This window comes from Paramisgurnus dabryanus, chromosome 16 (genome assembly GCF_030506205.2).
Source record: "Paramisgurnus dabryanus chromosome 16, PD_genome_1.1, whole genome shotgun sequence".
Lineage (NCBI taxonomy): Eukaryota > Metazoa > Chordata > Actinopteri > Cypriniformes > Cobitidae > Paramisgurnus > Paramisgurnus dabryanus.
This window is the reverse complement of record NC_133352.1, coordinates 19,168,200-19,188,620: the sequence shown is the minus strand read 5'-3', so window position 1 is coordinate 19,188,620 and position 20,421 is coordinate 19,168,200. Positions and strand designations below refer to the sequence as shown.

General features: G+C 36.3%; 1 protein-coding gene across 13 annotated transcripts in view; it reads left to right on the top strand.

Annotated features, from left to right (window-relative positions):
- mbnl3 (muscleblind-like splicing regulator 3) overlaps positions 1 to 19,015 on the top strand; it is a 55,444-nt gene extending 36,429 nt beyond the window's left edge. For 4 of the 13 annotated variants that reach the window (XM_065271819.2, XM_065271818.2, XM_065271821.2 and 1 more), the window contains exons 6-10: positions 2,474 to 2,624; positions 3,714 to 3,749; positions 6,854 to 6,961; positions 7,875 to 7,969; positions 11,245 to 19,015. In XM_065271819.2, coding sequence (XP_065127891.1) covers positions 2,474 to 2,624; positions 3,714 to 3,749; positions 6,854 to 6,961; positions 7,875 to 7,969; positions 11,245 to 11,262 — 408 coding nt within the window. In that variant the 3' untranslated portion in view covers positions 11,263 to 19,015. The other 9 variants (XM_065271822.2, XM_065271824.2, XM_065271823.2 and 6 more) reach the window with 9 other exon arrangements.
- The last annotated feature ends 1,406 nt before the right edge of the window (positions 19,016 to 20,421 follow it).

The window sequence follows — 20,421 nt, the reverse complement described above, 5'->3', positions numbered from 1 at the left end:
TGGTGTAGGTTAAATGAAAGGCGTAAATGTAGCAAAAGTAACGCGTTTTAAAGGATAAACGCATTAATGTAAACATAGCCTAAGTGCCTTGCTTAAGGGTGTAATAGTAATAGCTCGCTTCTTGCCCACCTTGCTTTGGCCACTACGCCATTTTCAATAAGGCGCGCTAGTGCCAGATGAAGGTGTGTGTATTTATAACTTACTGTCCGCACAGCTTTAATGTCAGGTTTAGGAGTGTAATAAATAATTCAGATGACTGCAGGATGGTGTGTATGCATATGTGTGTCTGTAGGCGAACTCTTGTCTTGTGTGATGTATAGAAGCCATGACTCTGTGATTGGTCACATTGCAAGTGAAGAGAATAGTGAAAGAGATAAGTGAAGAAAGACATACAATTGATTTCAGCAGAAACCACCGCCTAGATAACACGTATTTACCCAAGCTTACTGCGGTGAATTTCTCTTGAAAGGAAGAGTTCACCCGAAAATCAATTCTGTCATAACTTGCACAGTCTGTGGTGGTTGTATTTTCTAAGTATTTTCAATGATCCATATGAAGTACACGAAAGACTTGGAATATATTGTATGAATCATATTGACCATTTTATGATACTTTTATTATACTTATATTATCTTTGGTTGCTTTAAAGCTTCAGTTCCTATTCGTTGGAACGTCCTATTGAGCTCCCTGAAATAAGGAAATTTAAAGTGAATTTAAAACGACGGGTAAACATCAGGTTCTTTTTTCCCTTTAATAATTTGACATCTTTATTAAGGCTCTGTATAACTCTTCAACGCACAAGTCTTATCATGTAGCATTTTTACAAAGCTTCATTACAGCACTCAGATGTGAAGAGGACGTTTCCAAAACCTGCACCCCTGCTTCAAGCATTCACCTGCTTTGCCTGAGGCTTTATTATATGTTGATTTTATTTCACTCTTTCTCTCTCTCTCTCGGTTCATGCTGTCATTCTTTCTGTACACTGCCTGATTGTCTTTACATCTTCACAGCTTTCATTGTTGTCCCGTGAGCTTATTACCCAGCATTCTCTAACCTCAGCTGCATTGTCTTGTGTTTTCGTCTACTGTTGTTCATTGGTTTGCCATTGTCATGTGATTACTGCTCGCTCACCCAGCCCTCAGCACATCCTCTGAAGCGCAGCCTGCAGCCAACTTTCAATCTGGTACTTTCACCTTTTTTGAATTGCTTTGCACATTTTTTGATAGCTTTTTTGCCAATCTGTCCCTAAACAGTTTTTTAAATTAAAATGAATGAATGAATAAATAAATATGGGTCACAATGGTGACCACACACTTTCATAGCAGACAGTTCCAGTAAAATATTTCCTATTTTCCATCTGCATTTTATTTGTCAAAAAAACAGTTTCAGATTCAAGTTGAATCACAACATTACAAAAGTGTTACTTAAATGTGTGTTCAATGTAATTAAAACAATGCAATTTTGTAATTCAGTTTCATAACTACTATTAGGTAAGTAGCCTGCTACTGACCTTGCTTATGTTACCTAGCCTGCCCCCACTGACTTTCAAATCTCACCTTAGGAATTCTTGGATTTAATACTAACAGGATTTTATATTAAGATTTCCGATGGCCTTTTTACTCCTGGGACCTGACCGTAGAGGTCTGTACAGTCGAGCACATTTATTATGATTGAGTTAACATGTAAATCAGACTGCTTACCCATGATCCTTCAGTTCAATAAATGATAGATATCCCTTTTACTGTTGACCTTTCTCTTATCTGCTTGCATATCTGTCTACAGACAGAGTTACACAGAGGAAGACAGCCATACATCCTCCTCATTGTGCCTTCATCTGTGCTTCTCGGTTTAATTATCAGAGGCAGATAAGATGCCGCACCTCTGCTTCTCATATCTCTCCTCCCCATGCAAGGCCAGACACTGGCTGATGCCCTTTATACCCAGTGCACAGAAGATCTGAATGTTTCTAACTATATAAGTCAGTTGAAAATAACAATTATAAAAGCTGAATATTATTGTATGCGAAAAGCCACTAAGTGCCATCTCTGTTAAAAATGAGATAATTATATTGACTGAATGTTCTCGGCACGTATTATATGTTAATCAAATACTTTAAATTCGCTTAGTCCCGGCCTCAGGCTATTCAGAAATACCGGTATGTTGAGAAAATCTGATAAACGGCATGTCCACCTGCAAGAGTTTTTTATCCGGTTAAAGGAGGTTTACTGAATATATGACCAAATTTTTGAAACTTTTTTCTTTATTCAGAAAGGACAGTGAATTACTGGATACTTTTTTTAAATTAGATTTTTTGATGTATTTAGAGGGTTTTGCAGCGAAAGACAGTCAAATTTGTTAAATACCAATGAAAAGATATATTGTATATAAATATAGAATTAGTTTGCCATACCTCTCTATCTTTAATAGGTCTATTTGTTACTAGTAATTTTTCATTTTCATCTTTTTACTTCAGGCTCTACCACCAGGAGCCATGCAACAGCTACCAAAGAGACCCACCCTGGAGAAGACCAACGGCGCAGCTGCCGTCTTCAACCCCAGCATGTTTCACTACCAGCAGGCTTTGGCCAGCATGCAGCTGCAACAGCCAGCATTCATTCCCACAGGTGAGCCCTGTCACTTTATCACCGAAATCCCGTAACTCCAATGGTTTAAATACATGCAGCACTTTAAAGAAAAAGTACCTGGCTAGACGAGGATATGAGCACTTTTCTGCTTGCCATCTTACACTCTTGTAAGCCCACTTGCTCTCTGTTCCTCTAAGTAGTTCCGATGTCCATGTCATGCTAAATAGTCCCATGGCATATACAATCCCACGTTGTGTCTTCTTCATGCACATGAGCACTGGCCTCTTTTGTCTTGAAATGCACTGTGTTCGCTGTTCTCTCGTGGTGGCTTATCTGTTAAGAAATATTTTGCCTAAATAATTGTCTTGAATGAGGACTCTGAGAGTAAGGTTTAGTAAGGGTTGCAATGCAGCAGAGATTTTAAAGACTATGTGAAATCAGCATCAGAAAATCCAGGTCTGTTTGAGGTCACTTGTGTGCTAGCTAACTCCTAAATTGACAAAATTCACTTTTAGATGTATATTTTAGATTTTTAGTATAAATATACATTTGCTTTTTTCTACTCAACAGCAAATACATACTATACATATTTTATGACTATGCTAGTTAGTTACAGTTACACTATGTACCTCTTAGGTAATAATATATATTTTTTACAAATGCATACTTTTTAGTGACAGCTTTTGTATCTTTTTTCTGAAAGTGTACTATTCACTCAGATATATTACGTCACACATTGTAAATTAAATGCAGATTAAATGTGTAAAAACAAGCTTAAAGATTGTGTTGAGGCCTTTTAACAGTGGGCTAATCTGCTGATGTATATATCCAGTAATATAGTATGAGCGCCACAGGCTAAAAGTACCTCTAGACGAGGGCCTTTCTACAAGTGTGATTCATTTCCTGTTAGTTTGTCCCCGCTTTGTGTCGGTGTCTCCATCTCGCCACTGTGTCGCCCATAATGACGGTCATCATCGCTCTCTCGCTCTGTGTCACTAACTCTGAAGTTGTTTTGCCTTGTACTCATGCTGCTCTCACATTCACTTCCCCTTCTCCTCTCTCATCTGTTTCACCCCTCCATTCACCTCGGCCTCTCGTCTCCTGGGGTCTTTGTGCATGGCACTGCAGGCTCCGTCTTCTGCATGGCTCCATCTGGAGGTATTGGTAGGTCACTTCAAGGTCTCTCTAGATTGACGGTTATTTGACAGCGGCATCTATGATCTGTGACAGACAGGAGAGCGATTCGTAATTACATTTTGCACTGGAAAACTGGGTGTTTCCTCAACTACAGACATGTTTTTGTCTGACATATCAAAACTGGTTTTGTAAATGTTTCATCTTGCCCTTATTATTTAAATAGCTATTTGCAATTTAATTAGCTTTTTTTAAATATAATTTTTTGATGATTATACAATTTTTAAACGGCGATAAAAATAATAAAATAAAAATAAACAAAAAAATATTTATTTTTTTACTAAATGTATTTTATTTTTGTAATAAAAATAACAATTTAATCTTAAAGTTTAATAAATGTATACATAATTTGGTGGAAAAAAATAAGTGAACATTTCACTAATATTTGTACTTTTTGGAATTTCAAATCATCCTGTGATTTTGTACAATTATGCAAAATTGTGAAATTATTTGATTGTGTGAAATTACAACATAAAATGTTAGACTTTAAAATAATTTTAACAAGACAAATGAGTCTTGTTTCTTCAGAAATGTTTCAAGAACCGCAAAACCCTCATCCAACAATGTCATTTCCACCACAGAATCATATTAACTCTTTCCCCACCATTGACGAGTTGACTCGTCAATTAAGAGAAAATGCTTCCCTGCCAATGCCGTGTATTTCTGGCTTTCCGCAATACCGCTATCATCCACCAGGCCGCAAACAGCTATATGTCCATGTTAGGGATGCTCCGATCAGGATTTTTGGAGGCCGATTCCAATCACTGAATTGTTGTCTTCGTGATCGGCCGAATACCGAGCTCTTTGATGACTGTAACTGTTAACATTTTTTTCTACATAAAGTAATACCACAGATGTTGCCTTTGTTATATTACTTGCAGGAATTTGGTATATTATTGTTTTAATAGAGAATCAAATAAATTAGCACAACAAATATTTATTCTGCAAAGAGAAATTTAATATGCCTTTAAAAAGGCTTATGTCTGTTAAAAGTAATGAAAATAAAACACTTCAAAGTCTTTTTATGAATTAAATATACACACATTCGTATGAAGTATAACAGTTATTTAGTGAAGAGCAGAGAGTGATTTTATTGAGAGATGAATTAGGTTACCGTAGCTTTAAGACGTGAGAGAGATCGCTCTGTACATGTGCACTGATGACAGGCTTCTGTGTGTGCGCGCGCCGGATGTGCGCGGACAAGAGCCGCTGTGAGGAAAATGAAAGTTTAAAGGCTCAAAACTTTAAAACGCATGCAAATAATAAAGGTTCGGCATGAGGATGCAATTGTCCACGATAGATATGTGTTGTATACGCTGTTTGAGGATAATGTGAAGACCCGTCGCGCTGTTAGGACCGGAGCGCATCCTCCTAGAAAATACACATATCTCTGTAAAGGCGAAGAGAGAAATCCAAATCTGCACGTCGCACATGATGCTCGCACTGCGTAAAAATTGTCTCTAACTGCAGCCGCATTCAGGAGCCTTATGATGACAAAAGTAAACAGAAAGATCGATTCATGCAATCGGCAAATTTAGCAAGGACCGATCGAGTCATTTAATGCCGTTATCAGCCGATACTGATCTGCGGCCGATCGATCGGAGCATCCCTAGTCCATGTAAGTTTTGAGGATCGCTCTGCATCTGATCTCTATTAAAAATCTTTAAAAAAAATGAAATTATCTCAGCTTTTGCTAAAAAAAATTTGTTTTCGAAGAAACCTACCCATATTTGAGAGGTGATAAAAAGAGAACTAATGAAGGCAGGATGAAAAGTTTTTTTTGTTTGTTTGAAAGCTGAGGGTGTTCGTTCATTTGATATATTGTATGTTTATATATTTAAAGAATAACATTTTCTGGAAGGCATTAAACTTTATTTTAAAACATTTTTAAATTAACATATGTGACATTGATTGTGATTGACATGCTAATGACGTTTCTGTCAAATTCCAAAACTGTATTGTAACTCTCATTTATACACTATTGGTATTGTTGGAGAGAATTTGTGAACAAAATGTTTTTTTTAGTATGGACCTAGAAAACATAACATCAAGAGTAGAACTTCAACCTAAATGTTAGCATATATCATTTACTAGCATAGTGCTAACTCATTAGTCATAACTTTGCATTGTAATTCATTGAATGTGTAATTTAATGTTGGAGCGTACATCACAACTGTAATGTCACAGTCCGTGTTATGTTGAGATTGGCCTGTTTTTCAGGGATTTTTTGTATGTATAAGGTTTACAATAGATGGAGGAAACAATCATGTTTGAGGCTCATGATCTATCATTACCATGTACAGAACACTCAGGAAGTTGCTCAAATCCCTGTCGCGGCACAGAGCGCCACTTACATAGTTTAACATTAAATAACATCATATTTGTCCCAAATCATTAACGATTAACATTGGCTGCTAACGTATATTTTGCATTTTGAAGTAGATTCTATTCTATACGCTATTTGTATATGTGCACTTCCGGTGTACGATACCTCCAAGTTGTCCTAGACGCGACACAGCGTGGCGTTGAGCTGCGCGTCCGCTGTGCGACCGCCTTCATTATTCATCTATGCCAAGGTGAACACAGTTTTCATTCTACGGCACCTCTAAGAAGTTTTCCTAAAAGTGTCTATAGTTGAAGAAACGCCTTTTATATCACCATGAAAAGACATGGTTGGTTTTTAAAAAGACAAGGACAGCTTACATTGAACCTCAGTTATTTTTATCACTAGTTCAAGTCTCAGGTCTGAGCTGTTATCCTCTCCTGTCTGTTAATGTGTTAACACCCAACCTGTGTGCTTTCACTGCTTCTATCATTTGCTCATTTTTGTGTCTTTTTATGTTGTGTGTATGATGCATGCGTGTGTGTGTGTGTGTGTGTGTGTGTGTGTGTGTGTGTGTGTGTGTGTGTGTGTGTGTGTTTGTGTGATTTTGTTATGCGTGTGAAACTAATGGCACAGTGAGGGCACAATCAAGGCTGAAGCCTTCAGTGTGACTCAAGACTGGTTCCTTTTTCTTTTTTGCCCTTTTCTTCTTTATCCTCTCCTCTTCCTCACTCCCTTAAATCTATTATAGGCCTTTTCAAACCCCCTGGCCCCATGACAGAGGGCCGCTGGGAGAGGCGGGACTGGAGCAGCTGCAGGGCCCCCCAAAGTCGTTACCTGTCAGGGCCTGGACATGCTGGTGAGGGTAGAGCCTAGGTCCCCTCTCCACACACACATGCAAACACACTCTTATCCTCTTTCAGAAAGTATTAAATACCCCTACGATCAGCAGTTTAAGTGATGATACCGTTAACCCCATATAGTGAGTACTGTCCACGCCTGTAGGCCCGCAGTTAATACAGTACAATTATAGAAGTGTAATTCGTCCCTGTGGTCGACCTTAATTTTGCTGGGCAATAATGACATCAGTTTTGTCAAGATATTAGACCCAGTGTGTGAACCAGCTGAACCAGTGTGCCAACGTGTGCGTGCGAGCCTGTCTGTATTTTTAATTTCTTTATTTGACAACTTTAATGCACTTTCTGTATCCATATCGTGCTGTGTTTATTTGCCGTTTTCCATATAATATGACCTTTATCTCTCTATAGAAAGTTTTGATATCATCGGATGTCTGTGTGACATTAAATGTGAGGTTATACCAAAAACAAAACACTAAAGAAGTAAAGCGTCATATTATTGATTTGAATGGATATTATTATATTTTTGCATTCCCTGCTTTTCCTGTAATACTTGTTCATGGTCCGGGGTCTCCATCAAAACATAACAGTCAGATTGTTGGTCTGATCAGAGTCTATGATTTTGATGATGGCCATGTTTTCATTTTGTCCATTAAAGGTTGCTCAGTAGTTTTATCTAAATGCAATCGTAATCGGATAAAACTCTTTAAACTAAAACATAATGGAATAAAATGGTATGTTTTTAAGTTTTGTTTGCATGTTTGTTCTTAAGTGAATACATCATCTTTGCAGTACATGAAAACGTAGTTGCCATGACTCAGCCTATTCCTCTGGCATATTATGTCATGGTACTCATAACATTCCTCCTCCCCTTCACCCCCTCCCTTGTTTCTTGTCTGACTCGCCTGACAAAAGTTCCCATGATGCACGGTGCCACCACTTCCACTGTTTCGTCGGCTACGACCCCAGTCACCAATGTTCCTTTTGCTGAATCAGCCACCTCCAACCAGGTTTGCCCCTTCATTTTGGCCTTTTTACAGCTGTAAGGCGTCCGACTCTGATCCATAGAGGAACGTTTCTATAAGTCACTATAAAATCATAATGTGTTATGGTGTGAATGCAAATGCATACAAATGCGTTCTCATCCAAAACAGTAGAAAATGACAAACTTGTGACATTGAGTTCACTGTGTATCAGTGAGGAGCCTGTTTACTTCTGTAGCACAATGTCCCACTTTCACCATGTCTGTGTGTTTACATCTGTATTATTGTCTGTTTGTGTCGGGCAGTAAACATTTAAAGGAACAGTTCACCCGTAAATAAAAAATTCTCCTTTTTGTACCTATCTGAAGGGCTACTTGTTTGATATAGTCTACGAAACATTTTTTATTTTATTTTATTTTAGTTGATATGTTTTAACATTGTTTAAGAAAATAAATATTAAAATTGAGGCTATTAATAGAAAGTGCTTTGGCGGGCAACTCACAGACCCTATGCAAGCAACCTGGTGCCCACGGGCACCATGTTGGAGACAAATGACATACGTTTTCAAGTTAACAGCTCACTAAAGATTATCACTGAATAATGACTAACACAAATTTATTGAATGACTGTAGAAGAATTTGATTATACAGTCACAGCTTTTTTGGTGCTTTGTCTTGGTGACACTTGACAGGGCTGCATAATCGTTTGCAGAATAAAAGATCTTGTTTACATCATATATGTGTGTGTATTGTGTATAATAATAAGGTGTATATATAATACACAAACATGCATGTGTATATTTAAGAAATATTAACATGTGTATATACAGTACTGTGCAAAAGTCTTAGCCCACCCTGCCAGAATTAGATTTGTTGTTTTGCAATATTATAGTGATCATATATAATTGTTTCTCAGTCAGAAAAAAAACAATTATATACTATATAGTATTGAAAACTGTATAAAAATGTAAACTAATGTGTCAGGTTTTTTAGGGTAAACTCCCCCTCCACTTGAGCAATATCAAGAAACTGCAGGATCTCTTAAATCTAAATAAAATTAAATCCTAAATTATTTTGTCTTTTTGTTATGTCTTTTTACTTCATTCTGCTCAAAAACGCTCAAAATGTGTTCAGTGCCAAGAGAGATCACACTAAACATTGACGATGCTTAAGGAAAACATTTAGTGCTGAAAATGTAAATTTTTTGTACATACTTCTGTTTGTATTTTAATAAAATAGATTGAAAAAAATATGGATGGACAATCCAAACTTCTAAAACAAGAAGTCTGGTGGTGGTGGCGGCTTAAGATTTTGCACCGTAATGTACATTTTTATATTTATATATAATTTATATTATATAAAAATATGAATACTTAATATATACACTTTTTTCTTAAAATATATACATGCATTTTTATATATAGATATTTGTTATACACAATATTGATGTAAACAAAAACTTTTATTCTGCAAACGATTAGTTATTATGTGACAGACATGGAGGCTATATAAATGATGTTGTAAATCCTTTAAAACTGACAGATCTTTTTATTCATTTCTTTTCATTTAAAAATTAGTAACTTTTGCACGTTAAACGATAAATATGCTCTATAAGACATTGGTAAACTGTTATTTAGTATGTGGTAGAATCAAGCAACTTAAAATTTCTCATTTTGTGTTCAAACAGAAAAATTACAAAAAGTCGAGTCAATGATGAGAGACTTGTCATTTTTGAGTGAACTGTTCCTTTACTTGTTTCGTTGTCTTTTTCACCCTCACCATGTTTTGAGGATTTGACAGAGTATCAGCTTGTTTTTGTGGCTCACATCGGAGTGAGATGGTGCATATTTATGTATGCATATCCTCTGTGGTTTTCTGTCAATAGAATGTGGGTGTGTGTTTTCAGATGACAGTTCTCTGAATTTAGTTTTTTGTTTGCGCTTCCTTTTATTACTTTTGAATATAATGTAATCAAATGTATAATTCATCATTCAGTCTGTTTAGTATATGAGTTTTGTCTTGTAGGTAATAAGCTTTCATTTAACCAAAGATCAAACCAATCTTTTCATTTAGAATGGACATTCTTTGTTTGCCTTATACACTTCTTAAATCATGTGTTCCTATAGCTTAATTCACAAATAAAGATTAATTTAGATTCCCAAGGAATGCACAAAATGAGGAAAAGGTATAGATGGAATTCATGGCGAGATGCTTTGGAAGCATCTGCCAAATGCATAAGTCTATGGTCACACTAATAAATGTTGATTTAAATAGCTGCATCGTCGATATTTTTAGCATATTGCAAGTTGTCAGGATCTTCCTTGTGGTTTTCAGCAATAGTAGATTGTAATTTAACAGGACACGTATCACCCAATAATGCTGTACAGACCTGTGGCGTCAGCAGGTCCGGATTTATTTATAGGCATTTTAGGCACATGTCTATGCTCGCATGTCCAGAGGGCCCAATTAAGGCGATTAAATTATATTTATTGTTATTATTATTTCACTCTTATTTTGCTTAAATATTGTAAGGAAATTACTATGTAAATTAAAAATTATTTTAAATATATAATTTAGTATGTAGTACAGGAAAATATGCGTTCTGCATGCATAAGCTCAAGTTTAAAGACCACTCCTGATGCTTTTTTTCATAATTAGTAACTTTTTCACATTAACAATAAATACGCTCTATATGACGTTGGTAAACCAGTTATTGTTGTCTTTAATTAGTTATTTAGTATGTGGTAGAATCAAGCAACCAACTTATGAATGCTTTTGCAGAATTAATGCACTTCCCAGTTTTCCCAAACAGATAATCTATCTTGCAGTCAAGGGGGAGATCAATCTGAACGTTGTTTTGGGACAAATATCATATGATTTAATGTTATGTAATAATGGAGCACTGCGGACACCGAATGATGCCGCCAGTATATGTACACACTCAGAAAACACCCTTCAATATGCATAAAAATGGTCCGAATAAAAGGTAAATCTGGGCCTGGGTGTCTGCATTCATTTGCCGTTTTACTCGCTCGCTGAAATGTGTCCTGCAAAATTACAAATTTAAAGTTGAAGGTCTGCAGCCAGTGTGATAACTGTTATATTATGTGAAGATAATGCACAATATTTATGTATTTGAATCCTGAATCAATTCTTGTCATTTCTTTAAATTTAGGTTTGGGTAGATAAGATAAGAATCGACTGCATTTCCTTTCACTTGTTTGTCTTTGCTTATTTGTTGTTTAACCGTAAGGGGTTCGGCTCCTTCATCTCTTTGCTGTGTTTGTCCATGTTTTCCAGTAGACGCCACCGAGGTACTGAGTGCCGACCCGATCGACCTCCAGTGCGTTCCCATGGAGCCCCATTTCTGCCCAGTTCCTAAACTCCTGGTTGCCGCACCCATGACGCTGAATCCAGGAAGCCTCTCCCGCAATCCCAGTTAAGACATCAACAACCTAATCAGGCCCATCACTCATGCAACATGTGCCCAAACACAGCAGAAAAATGAATGCAACAAACGTGTGCCTAATCAGTTCGTCCTTAACGGGCAATATATTCATCTCCATATCAGACACGCCCACTTCATTCGAAGTCAGCAGGGGTTTGTTGATCTATTGAAACAGGCAATACTTAAGCTCGGACCTACAACTGTTTAAGGAAGCATGCCATTTCGATGCAAGGGGATGCAAGGAGCCTCTAGATGCTAAATCAAAAGACAGAGCGCTCTTATAACTCACAGCCATACAAATACATGCAAACCAATTAATTGAAAAGAATGAATTCTGAGGAGGTGAACATTAGATCTTGCTTATTTGATGTGCGGTAAGCAAACCATCAGGCGTTTCTCTGTCATTGAATGTGATAACTGGGTATCCAGAGCCCATTGCAAAGACAGTGTTTAAGAGTCGCATCTAATGATATTTTAGATAGTGGTGATGGTTCTTTAATTTCGTTCACATTTAATTCTAATTAATATACGTGGCACGTTTAATTTCATGTTTACATTTCAAAATTAAGAATGAAAATAATGTTATTTGAAAATGTATGTTTTTGTAAGATAACCTCTTCATGATACTGACTTAGGGTTTTTAGTTAGATTTCAAAATGTGGTTGTCTGTGCCTTTGAGTTACAAGTGTGTGAAAATCTGCTCTTTTTTTTCCTCCAATACTTCTGAATTTACCCGACTAACATTTTATTCTAGACTCAGAAGGTATAACCGTGTAGCCTTTCACAATCAACATCGTTCCTCTGTCTATCTATAATATGCGTTGCTATTAAGTTACTTCCTTTATCCTGGTCTAATAGAAGAGTATTATTTATTTAACCGCTGTCCGGTGGACCAATACAGCTCTACTGAGATAAGTGTTATTATAGAGACCTGAAGTATCTCACCTCACATTTCAAGCACCAAATCAAGACAGTTTGATAGGTTGATACACGTCCTCATACCTCCATTATTAAAGTAGAACTGCCTTAAGCAGACAAAATATGAGCACTTCTTGCTGTATGTCGTGATGCACCCTAAACAAAGGGTCTGATTGCAGGTCTTCTGATGTATTTGATGTCTCGTTGACGAAAGATTGATGTGAGAGATTTTAAACTGGACTTTTTTATTGCAGCTGGATCCCTTTAGTCAAAAATGGCCGTGCAAATACCCCTTAACTATACATACTGTCGAAATTATGCAAATTTGTTCGGTTTCAACATTAGCATACATTATGTTATTTATTATTTTGGTTATTATGTAAATCTCGCAAAACATGCCTTTCAAGCCAATATTTAAAGAAAACTCATTTGTTTGAAGAAAATGAAACCTAAGTGAGCATTAAAGGTCACCTAATAAGAGAAATTCACTTTTATGTTGTGCGAACATAATTTAATAACAAAAATCTGCCCACTCCTTTTTTCTAAATCCCTGTTAAACCTCAACAGCTGTTCAACAGCAGGGACAAGCTGTTTTCTCAGCAAATTGATGTCACTTTGCACAGGCCCCGCCCACAACCATAGATAAAGACAACAGTTAGGCCATCATTTTTTTTTTAAATCTTCATTACATAATTAATTACAGCACTTTCATTATAAAAATAAATATGGGAATTGTCTTATTAAAACCTCTGGGGTTTTTTTGGTAAAGAAAACAGTAAACAGGGAGGAAAGCAGCAGCTCATTTGGGTGATTCTCATGAAATTAGACTTATGAGGTGTCATGAAACAAAATTTCGATAAAAAAGTAAATGCAAAGTAAGAGTTTCCTAATAAGATGCATACAGTTACAAACATCTGTACTATTTTGCACATGATTTCAAATGACATCATACAAACCAATTTTATTGTTTTTTCAACAAAAACTAAACATTTTCATTTGCGCAACATGTCCAGGACCATTACTGGATTTGGGTTCTTTGACATGGAAATATTTATAATAAAAAAATCTAAAAAATAAAAACTTCAGTGCATGTTATACTATAAACATTTACAGTAAAGAAACATGTGGTATTTGGTGATCATTGGTAAATGTAGAGACAATAATAAGGAATATAAATGTGTCCAAGACCAATTTTCTCATCCTCATTTTCAAAAAAAAAAAAAAACTATTGTTGGAAGGGACATAAATGACTGTGACACTCAAGACAGCTACCAGATAAGCAGTTCTTATTTTTTTCTCTCCAGATAAAAGTTGAAATTTTGTTGTTCTCATTACCGAAACATGAGTTTGTAAATGCATATATTTAATGTAATATCATGTTGCGGTAATGATAATTTTTGTAAATGATAATCTAAAAAATGTAAATAATTCTGTAGGAAATATTTTTTAAATCCTCTAAAAAATTATTGTTATGTAAGTTCAGACCTTAATCTTACATGTGCAAAAAAATGGCTTTAAGGGTTCTTTAAAAATTCTAATGCTGGACACCTTCTAAATCTGGATTTTGTGAGAAACACCCATTTGCATTTAAAGAGACACACACACAAAAGCAGCACATTTCATCATGGTATAATAAATTATCTATAGGGTGTTTAGACCAAAATCTTCACAGGCACATTATGGGGACACCTGAGACTAATAATACATTTTGAAAAATTGCCATATTAGGTGACCTTTAAGTAGGTTTTTTTTTTTGCATTGTGACTTTTCATGACAACTTGTTATTCAAATTCTCCCGTAATCTGTAAAATCTTTTTCAAAAAGCTTTAGGAAATCTATATAAAATTGACCAAACTTAATTTATTAATATTTATATTATATAATATATTATATTTATATCCCTATCGCTGTATTTGCCCTGACACTCAGACCATCAAATGATATGTAGGCCCGATGCATTACAGTAAAATTTAAGGGCCGATTGTGTCTGATTGTCATGAAAATGATGTCACATCTATTATTTCTTTTGATTTTAAGGATGAAATATGACCCAGACATTATTCATATTCTATTACCTTGTGTAACTCAAACCCTTTCTGATGGCTAGACGGTCTCTGCCAAAGCCCTTGTCCTGCCCTACCTGCTGTGTGACAGTCTGTTCGTCTCCACTTGTTTAGCCATATTTTTTTCGTCAGTTTGCACCATATCATCAAGCTCTTTGTTTTCAACATCAGTTAGTTGCCAAAATGAATCTTAAACAGTTCTTGCTGATGATTAGTCACTCGTGCACACGCATTAAAAGCAGACTTCCTCACATATGTTTCATTTCCGATCAGTCGAGAATGTTCATCATCAAAATTACAAAGAGGAGAAATGCAGACACAGACAAGTGCACTGATTTTGTGCCATTTGACTTTCAGGCATAGGTCATTCTGGAGAACGTTTAGGATGTTCGATGAGGCCTTGACGCGCCAAGGTCACGCGCCAGATGGATTTGAATTGCAATATTGTTTTCCCGCGGGAGCTAGTGTGTCCACCCGAGCAACAAATGTAAACCCATTAGAGCAAGCTGTTATCTTGTGCTTTCTTTTGAAACATCTCAGTTATTGCTACCTTTCATTAAGCAAGTTCTGTAGTTGAGACATTGGATAATGATTTTGAACAGCTGTTTTTATTAATGCACCAGTAATACCCGCTTAGAGTTCTAGTCTTTGCCAACAAGAGCATGTATGAGACTATTGCTTAAATAAATAATCGAATCGTTAAAACGCGAGTAAGATAAAACAACTATGACATCATCAGACAGAGTTTACACCAAGGCCTGCAATCCATTGGACGACTTTGCCCATTTTGACCTGGAGGATTCAATTTTAAATATTTAAGTTTGACTATTTGTTCGTTTGTGTTTATGAAACGTGTCCGTGTAGAGCTTAGAACAGGTTTAAATCACTGATTGTGTCCTTATTTTTAAAAGTCGGCAGACTCTAAAATGCAAGGGCGAAGATGCGAAATCGGAATGCGGTTCCGATCCGGACCGTGAGCTGAAAGCCATGACTCTCGAGAAACGTTACAGTTAGAGATAAAGGAAATGAAATTGCTTAATTTAGACTGGGTACTTTCGAAAAGGCCCTCATCAGCCAAAGGTTCATTTACAAGACATTATTGCTCCTCACGGGAGCTTTACATGCATTTATGAATGTGACATTTAAGACGGCGAATGTCACGAGAGGTTTTGGATGCCTGTCTCGCTATATCTCTCGAATGAAACTACAACCTTTTTCAACATATCAAGGGAGTGAAAGCCGACCAATGCCATCCACTGTTGATGTATAAAACAGACAAAAAAAATGACGACCCTTCTCTTAACTGTTGTTTTTCTTTGGGACAGCTGTTGCTGTTGTTGTACTGTTTCAGCAGCATAGCCCCAAGAGAGAGCCATAAAGATGCTTGTTTTGCGATAACCTGATCTAAAAACATTATTGTCTTCTGTTCAGCTAGTTTAGCGGTGGTCAGCAGCACACACTGTCTAGGCCAAACCCAAATTAAATTACATCATACGATGGTGGTATAAAACTTGAAAGACTTGGTGGTCAATAGAAAAACCAGAGAAAGATGATGCTACACTGAGTTCTAACTGAAATATGTGTATTGTATACATCGCTGTATAATGTTCATGTGTTTTAAGATTATTTTAGGAAATACTGGGGCAAATGTGTGTGGATTTATTTAGGAGAGATCTCTATTGTTTATTGATGTGTTGAAGTGTGTTTTGTAATTAACCCATTGCCCAGCCAAGGTGTAGAACCTCTTTCTCTTTGTCTGTATCACTCTCTCTCTCTCTCTCTCTTTCTCTCTCTCTCTTTCATATAAAGAATTATGCCTTCTCCAACTGCAATCCAGCTGGAATCAAACTAAATACTTGATAAAGAAAAAACAATGTGCCTCATCCGGGGCTTTAGCATTTTAAGAACTCACTTTTTAAGAAGTGTGCATATCTGCATAATGTAGTTAGCTAGAATAATCTCTGTGTACGTATTACAAATGCATCTTCATTATAGTTTTCCATTAATGCCCTTCGTAATGGTACCTGTTTTGAATATATCCTCATGAATTAAGTCATGTTTCGGTGTGTTTTGAGACAGCTGTCAGTGTTAGGCTGTTTAGTTTCAGTTCGATCATTATCGTTACTCGGTTACTTACATCGTACGAGTCTCATCGCATGAATTTAAAATAATCTGAATAATCATAGTTTGTGCAGTTAGTGGTTTAAGATTTAAAAATTACTTAATCTATATATCTATATATCTATATACACATTTGTATGTATTACAATGATAGATTCATTGTTACCTATGAAAGTAAGTTCTTGTTGCTATGGCAACAAAACTACAACATGGCTACCTTTGTATATCTTAATTGTGAATTTTTTCACACTTAACGTGAAATAATGTACAACGTTAACTTATTCAGAAAGGGAATGTGTTATTAAGTTGTCTTGGAAAAGAGATGATTGCCTATTTTGTAAAAAAATTATATGCATACACATAAATATATATATTCGTGAGAAAGGCCCTTTGGAGACATCATCATCAGTTATTTCTGTTGTAATGATTATTATTTTCTTTTGGGGTTGTTGATGACTTTTAAATAAGTATTGGGTCTTTTACGTAAGCAGCATCTGATTGATGGCTCAATTGAAATGAATAAGGTTAAATTATTTTATTTACTTACAAAGGGAGCACCGTTGCACTGGAGAGGGCTAGTGATGCATTGGCAGTGGTGGATTTCAAAAACAAAAGGATTGTAAAGAGCCAGCTTTTATAAATAACGCAACCCGTGATGTCACAAACAAAGGACAGTATCAGCCATAGTGAGCGCCTATGGAGCCGCAGCCCCCAAAATCAAGTTCTGATCCCCCGCCCACCCAGACTGCACCCAGCTGTGCTGGGAACTGGTGTACGAAGTCACCCCATTGGTGTACGAATGTGTGTTATTCACCTTGTTTGCACTTATGTACATAACTAAGTCAAAATATTCAGAATTTATTTTGAATATACATAGATGAATAAATAAATATATATATATATGTAGAAGAGCAGATTCAAATCAAGTGACTGTATTGTTTCGGAATGCAGGTAAACAGTAATCTTTATAAAGGGTTATCATAAAGAGATAGATGCTGTTTTGGGGTGTCAAGGAATATGTTGTTTGTTTTGTTTGCTAATGCCCTCGTTCTCATCATAAAGCATGATGTTGCTTGCTGACAAAGGGAGAAACAATGATGTCAAAAAAGCCTTTGTAGTTTTGCATAGCTTACAAAAGCGCATTGAGCTTAGCACTGTGCCTGCTCATATCTGATCCTGAAGTTTGGTTGTGCAGGAGACGTAGAGACATACCACTAACTTTATGATATGTATTATTATATATGTGTCTTCCTCTCCTAGCTGTGCATAGAAGATTGCGTCCAGAAACCAAAGAATGGTTAACTTGTTTTACCTCTTTACATTTTGTAAATGCTTCATGAATTTGTTTTCTGTCCCATGAAATGCATTGGTTTAATAGAAAATGGGTGGGGGGTAAAATATAATATAACCGCATGCGGGGACATTCAAAACAGAACCGATCTACCACGAGTGATAGCCTGTAAGCTTCAGGATCAGATTTTTTTGCAGGAAAGCATTGCTACAGGTTAAACAAAAATGAATTTTGGTTTGTTTGGTTTGGTTCAGTTGTCGATGATCATTTTCCACTTTTGTGCACTCACCAAGAACAACAAATATATCTGGAAATCTCACAGGATCAAAATCAAGGTTGCTTTAAAATCAGATGTGAAATCACCAGACAAAACCCTCTGTTAAAGAAAACTTGTACATTCTGTGCTCTACAATTGCTTTGGAAGCCGATAATTTTGTTGCCATGGCACTTGCCCTTATAGTGAGGGAGAGACTGAGTCTTTGTAGGTTCTTGCATATAGACGCACCTTTGGACCAACTGAATATGGTCCTCAGCCTTTTGACTGTAGAGCTGAGGTAGCACTTAGATCTTAGATTTAGAACTAAGCGTCCCGTCTTGCATACCGAATCTGAATGCAAACACAGGACGCTCCTTTAACCACTGTGCTTGACTAAATCAAACGACACTCTTCTGCTATCCATTTTCCTGTGCCTAAACATTCTGTGTGATGAGGTTTTAAAGAAAGCCATTAACTTCCACCTAACTGTGCCCGTCATTCAGTCACTCCATTTTCATATCCGTGACTGGAACGCTAACATCGGTGGTTATGGTGTTAATGTATGGATATCACTGAGACCGAAACGTCACATGGATATTGTACAAAGTTGTATAGTTTCAAAAAATAAACCACTCATGCAGAGGTCAAGTCCCTTTAAAGGCATCAGTAGATGTTTGGTGGCAAACCGCTGATGCCTGCATAAATGCTGTTGTGTGTGTGAAACAGTTCAAAGAATGTCTACATTGTTTCAAAGCCATATGTACCAGATTCCTCTCTCTCCCACTGTAGGACAAGGAAAACCGAATGCTTTGACTCTTTATATGAAATGCTTCTCTTTCTATTTAGCTTATTGTGCTTGTATGTGCTCAAGAACTGTGCTTCTTGTCAATCCCTTTGCGATATATAAATGTATGGAATATACACATAAGACTTCTGTTCTTTTTGTTTGACATTTTAATAAAGCACTTAAAAGGCCATTTTTGCTTGTGGTGTCTTCATTCTGCAAGATGTAATGTGTGTTTGAAATTTGAATTACATGGGGTTTGTGCAAAATTAATACTAGAAAGCACGGTAGACATTAAATATTAAATAATTCGGTTTTTTTCTGCTGATTAATTTCTTATAAATTGCTTCACTCCTGTGTGGGTTAGGATTAAGTTTTTCTGTGTTTCAGACTTCTCCAGTTATAGTAGGCTAGTGGATTTAAACCTTTTGCACTTTAAAATTTGTAGAAAGATGCATATTTTTATACGTTTCTTGATTTTTAGCTTACTTTAATGCTTATATGGTCTCAATTTTATGTCATTTTAAGGCCTCCTAGTGTTGGCAAGTAATATAGCATAACATTTTGTGACCTTGTCTTTGAAATCCAGTCTAAAGTCTCAATCTTAAAATGAGATTTGGAGCATCAAAGTTTGATTTCAATCATTGATTTTACATGGATTTCAATCTTTGACCTGGCCTTTGTAAATATTTAAGAAATCAAGGTTATGTTTTCACACAGTGTTCCTTACATGACGTTGGATGACTTTATGTAGTCAATCACAAAAATCATTTTAGCTGGGTTGTTTTACAGACTGGGTCACAATCAACAGTCATTTAGACTGCTATATTTTCATTAACTCTTTAACTGCCCTCCCCCCTTTGAGTGTAGGGGGGTGAAAAGGTGATATAAATTGTTTGAAGTTGTGAATATTAAATAAAAATAGTTATAGCAGGTTAAATTGATAAACAAATTATAATCCAAAAAGTGTGTGATTTATATTTAAAACACAAAAATAAAAAAGATTTACACCCAAAATGCTAACAAAATAAAGCCAGAAGTTTCAACTATTACTGAACCAAATTTCAAGAGAAACGGCTCTATTTTAATGATCTAAGCGCATTGTCTAAAGCGCACAGTCTAAACCACTTTTGCTAATTTAACAACAGGAAAGTGTTTTGTGCACCAAGCGCATGGCCTAAAAGTGTTGTTCGTACTCTCATAATTAGTAATGCGTGTGTTTTGGGCGTAACGTTCAATAAACCAATGAGAGTCTGAGCTCTTATCCCCTTTAAAAGCCAGTTGCGCTCCCGCCATGCTGATTACCTATTTAGATGGTGAAATTTGTAAACTGAAAAACAAAACGGAGGGAGAAGAATCCCCACTTTAAAGGGGACATACCATGAAAATTTTACTTTTTCCATGTTTAAGTGCTATAATGGGTCCCCAGTGCTTTTGTCAACCTAGAAAATGTGAAAAAGATCAACCCAGTAACTTCGTTTTGGTAAACCATTCTCCACAAGCATGTGGAAAAATAGGTCATTGAAATTTTGCTCCCCTTGTGATGTCAGAAGAGGATAATACCGCCCCTTAATCTGCACTATCCAACCACAACACTGC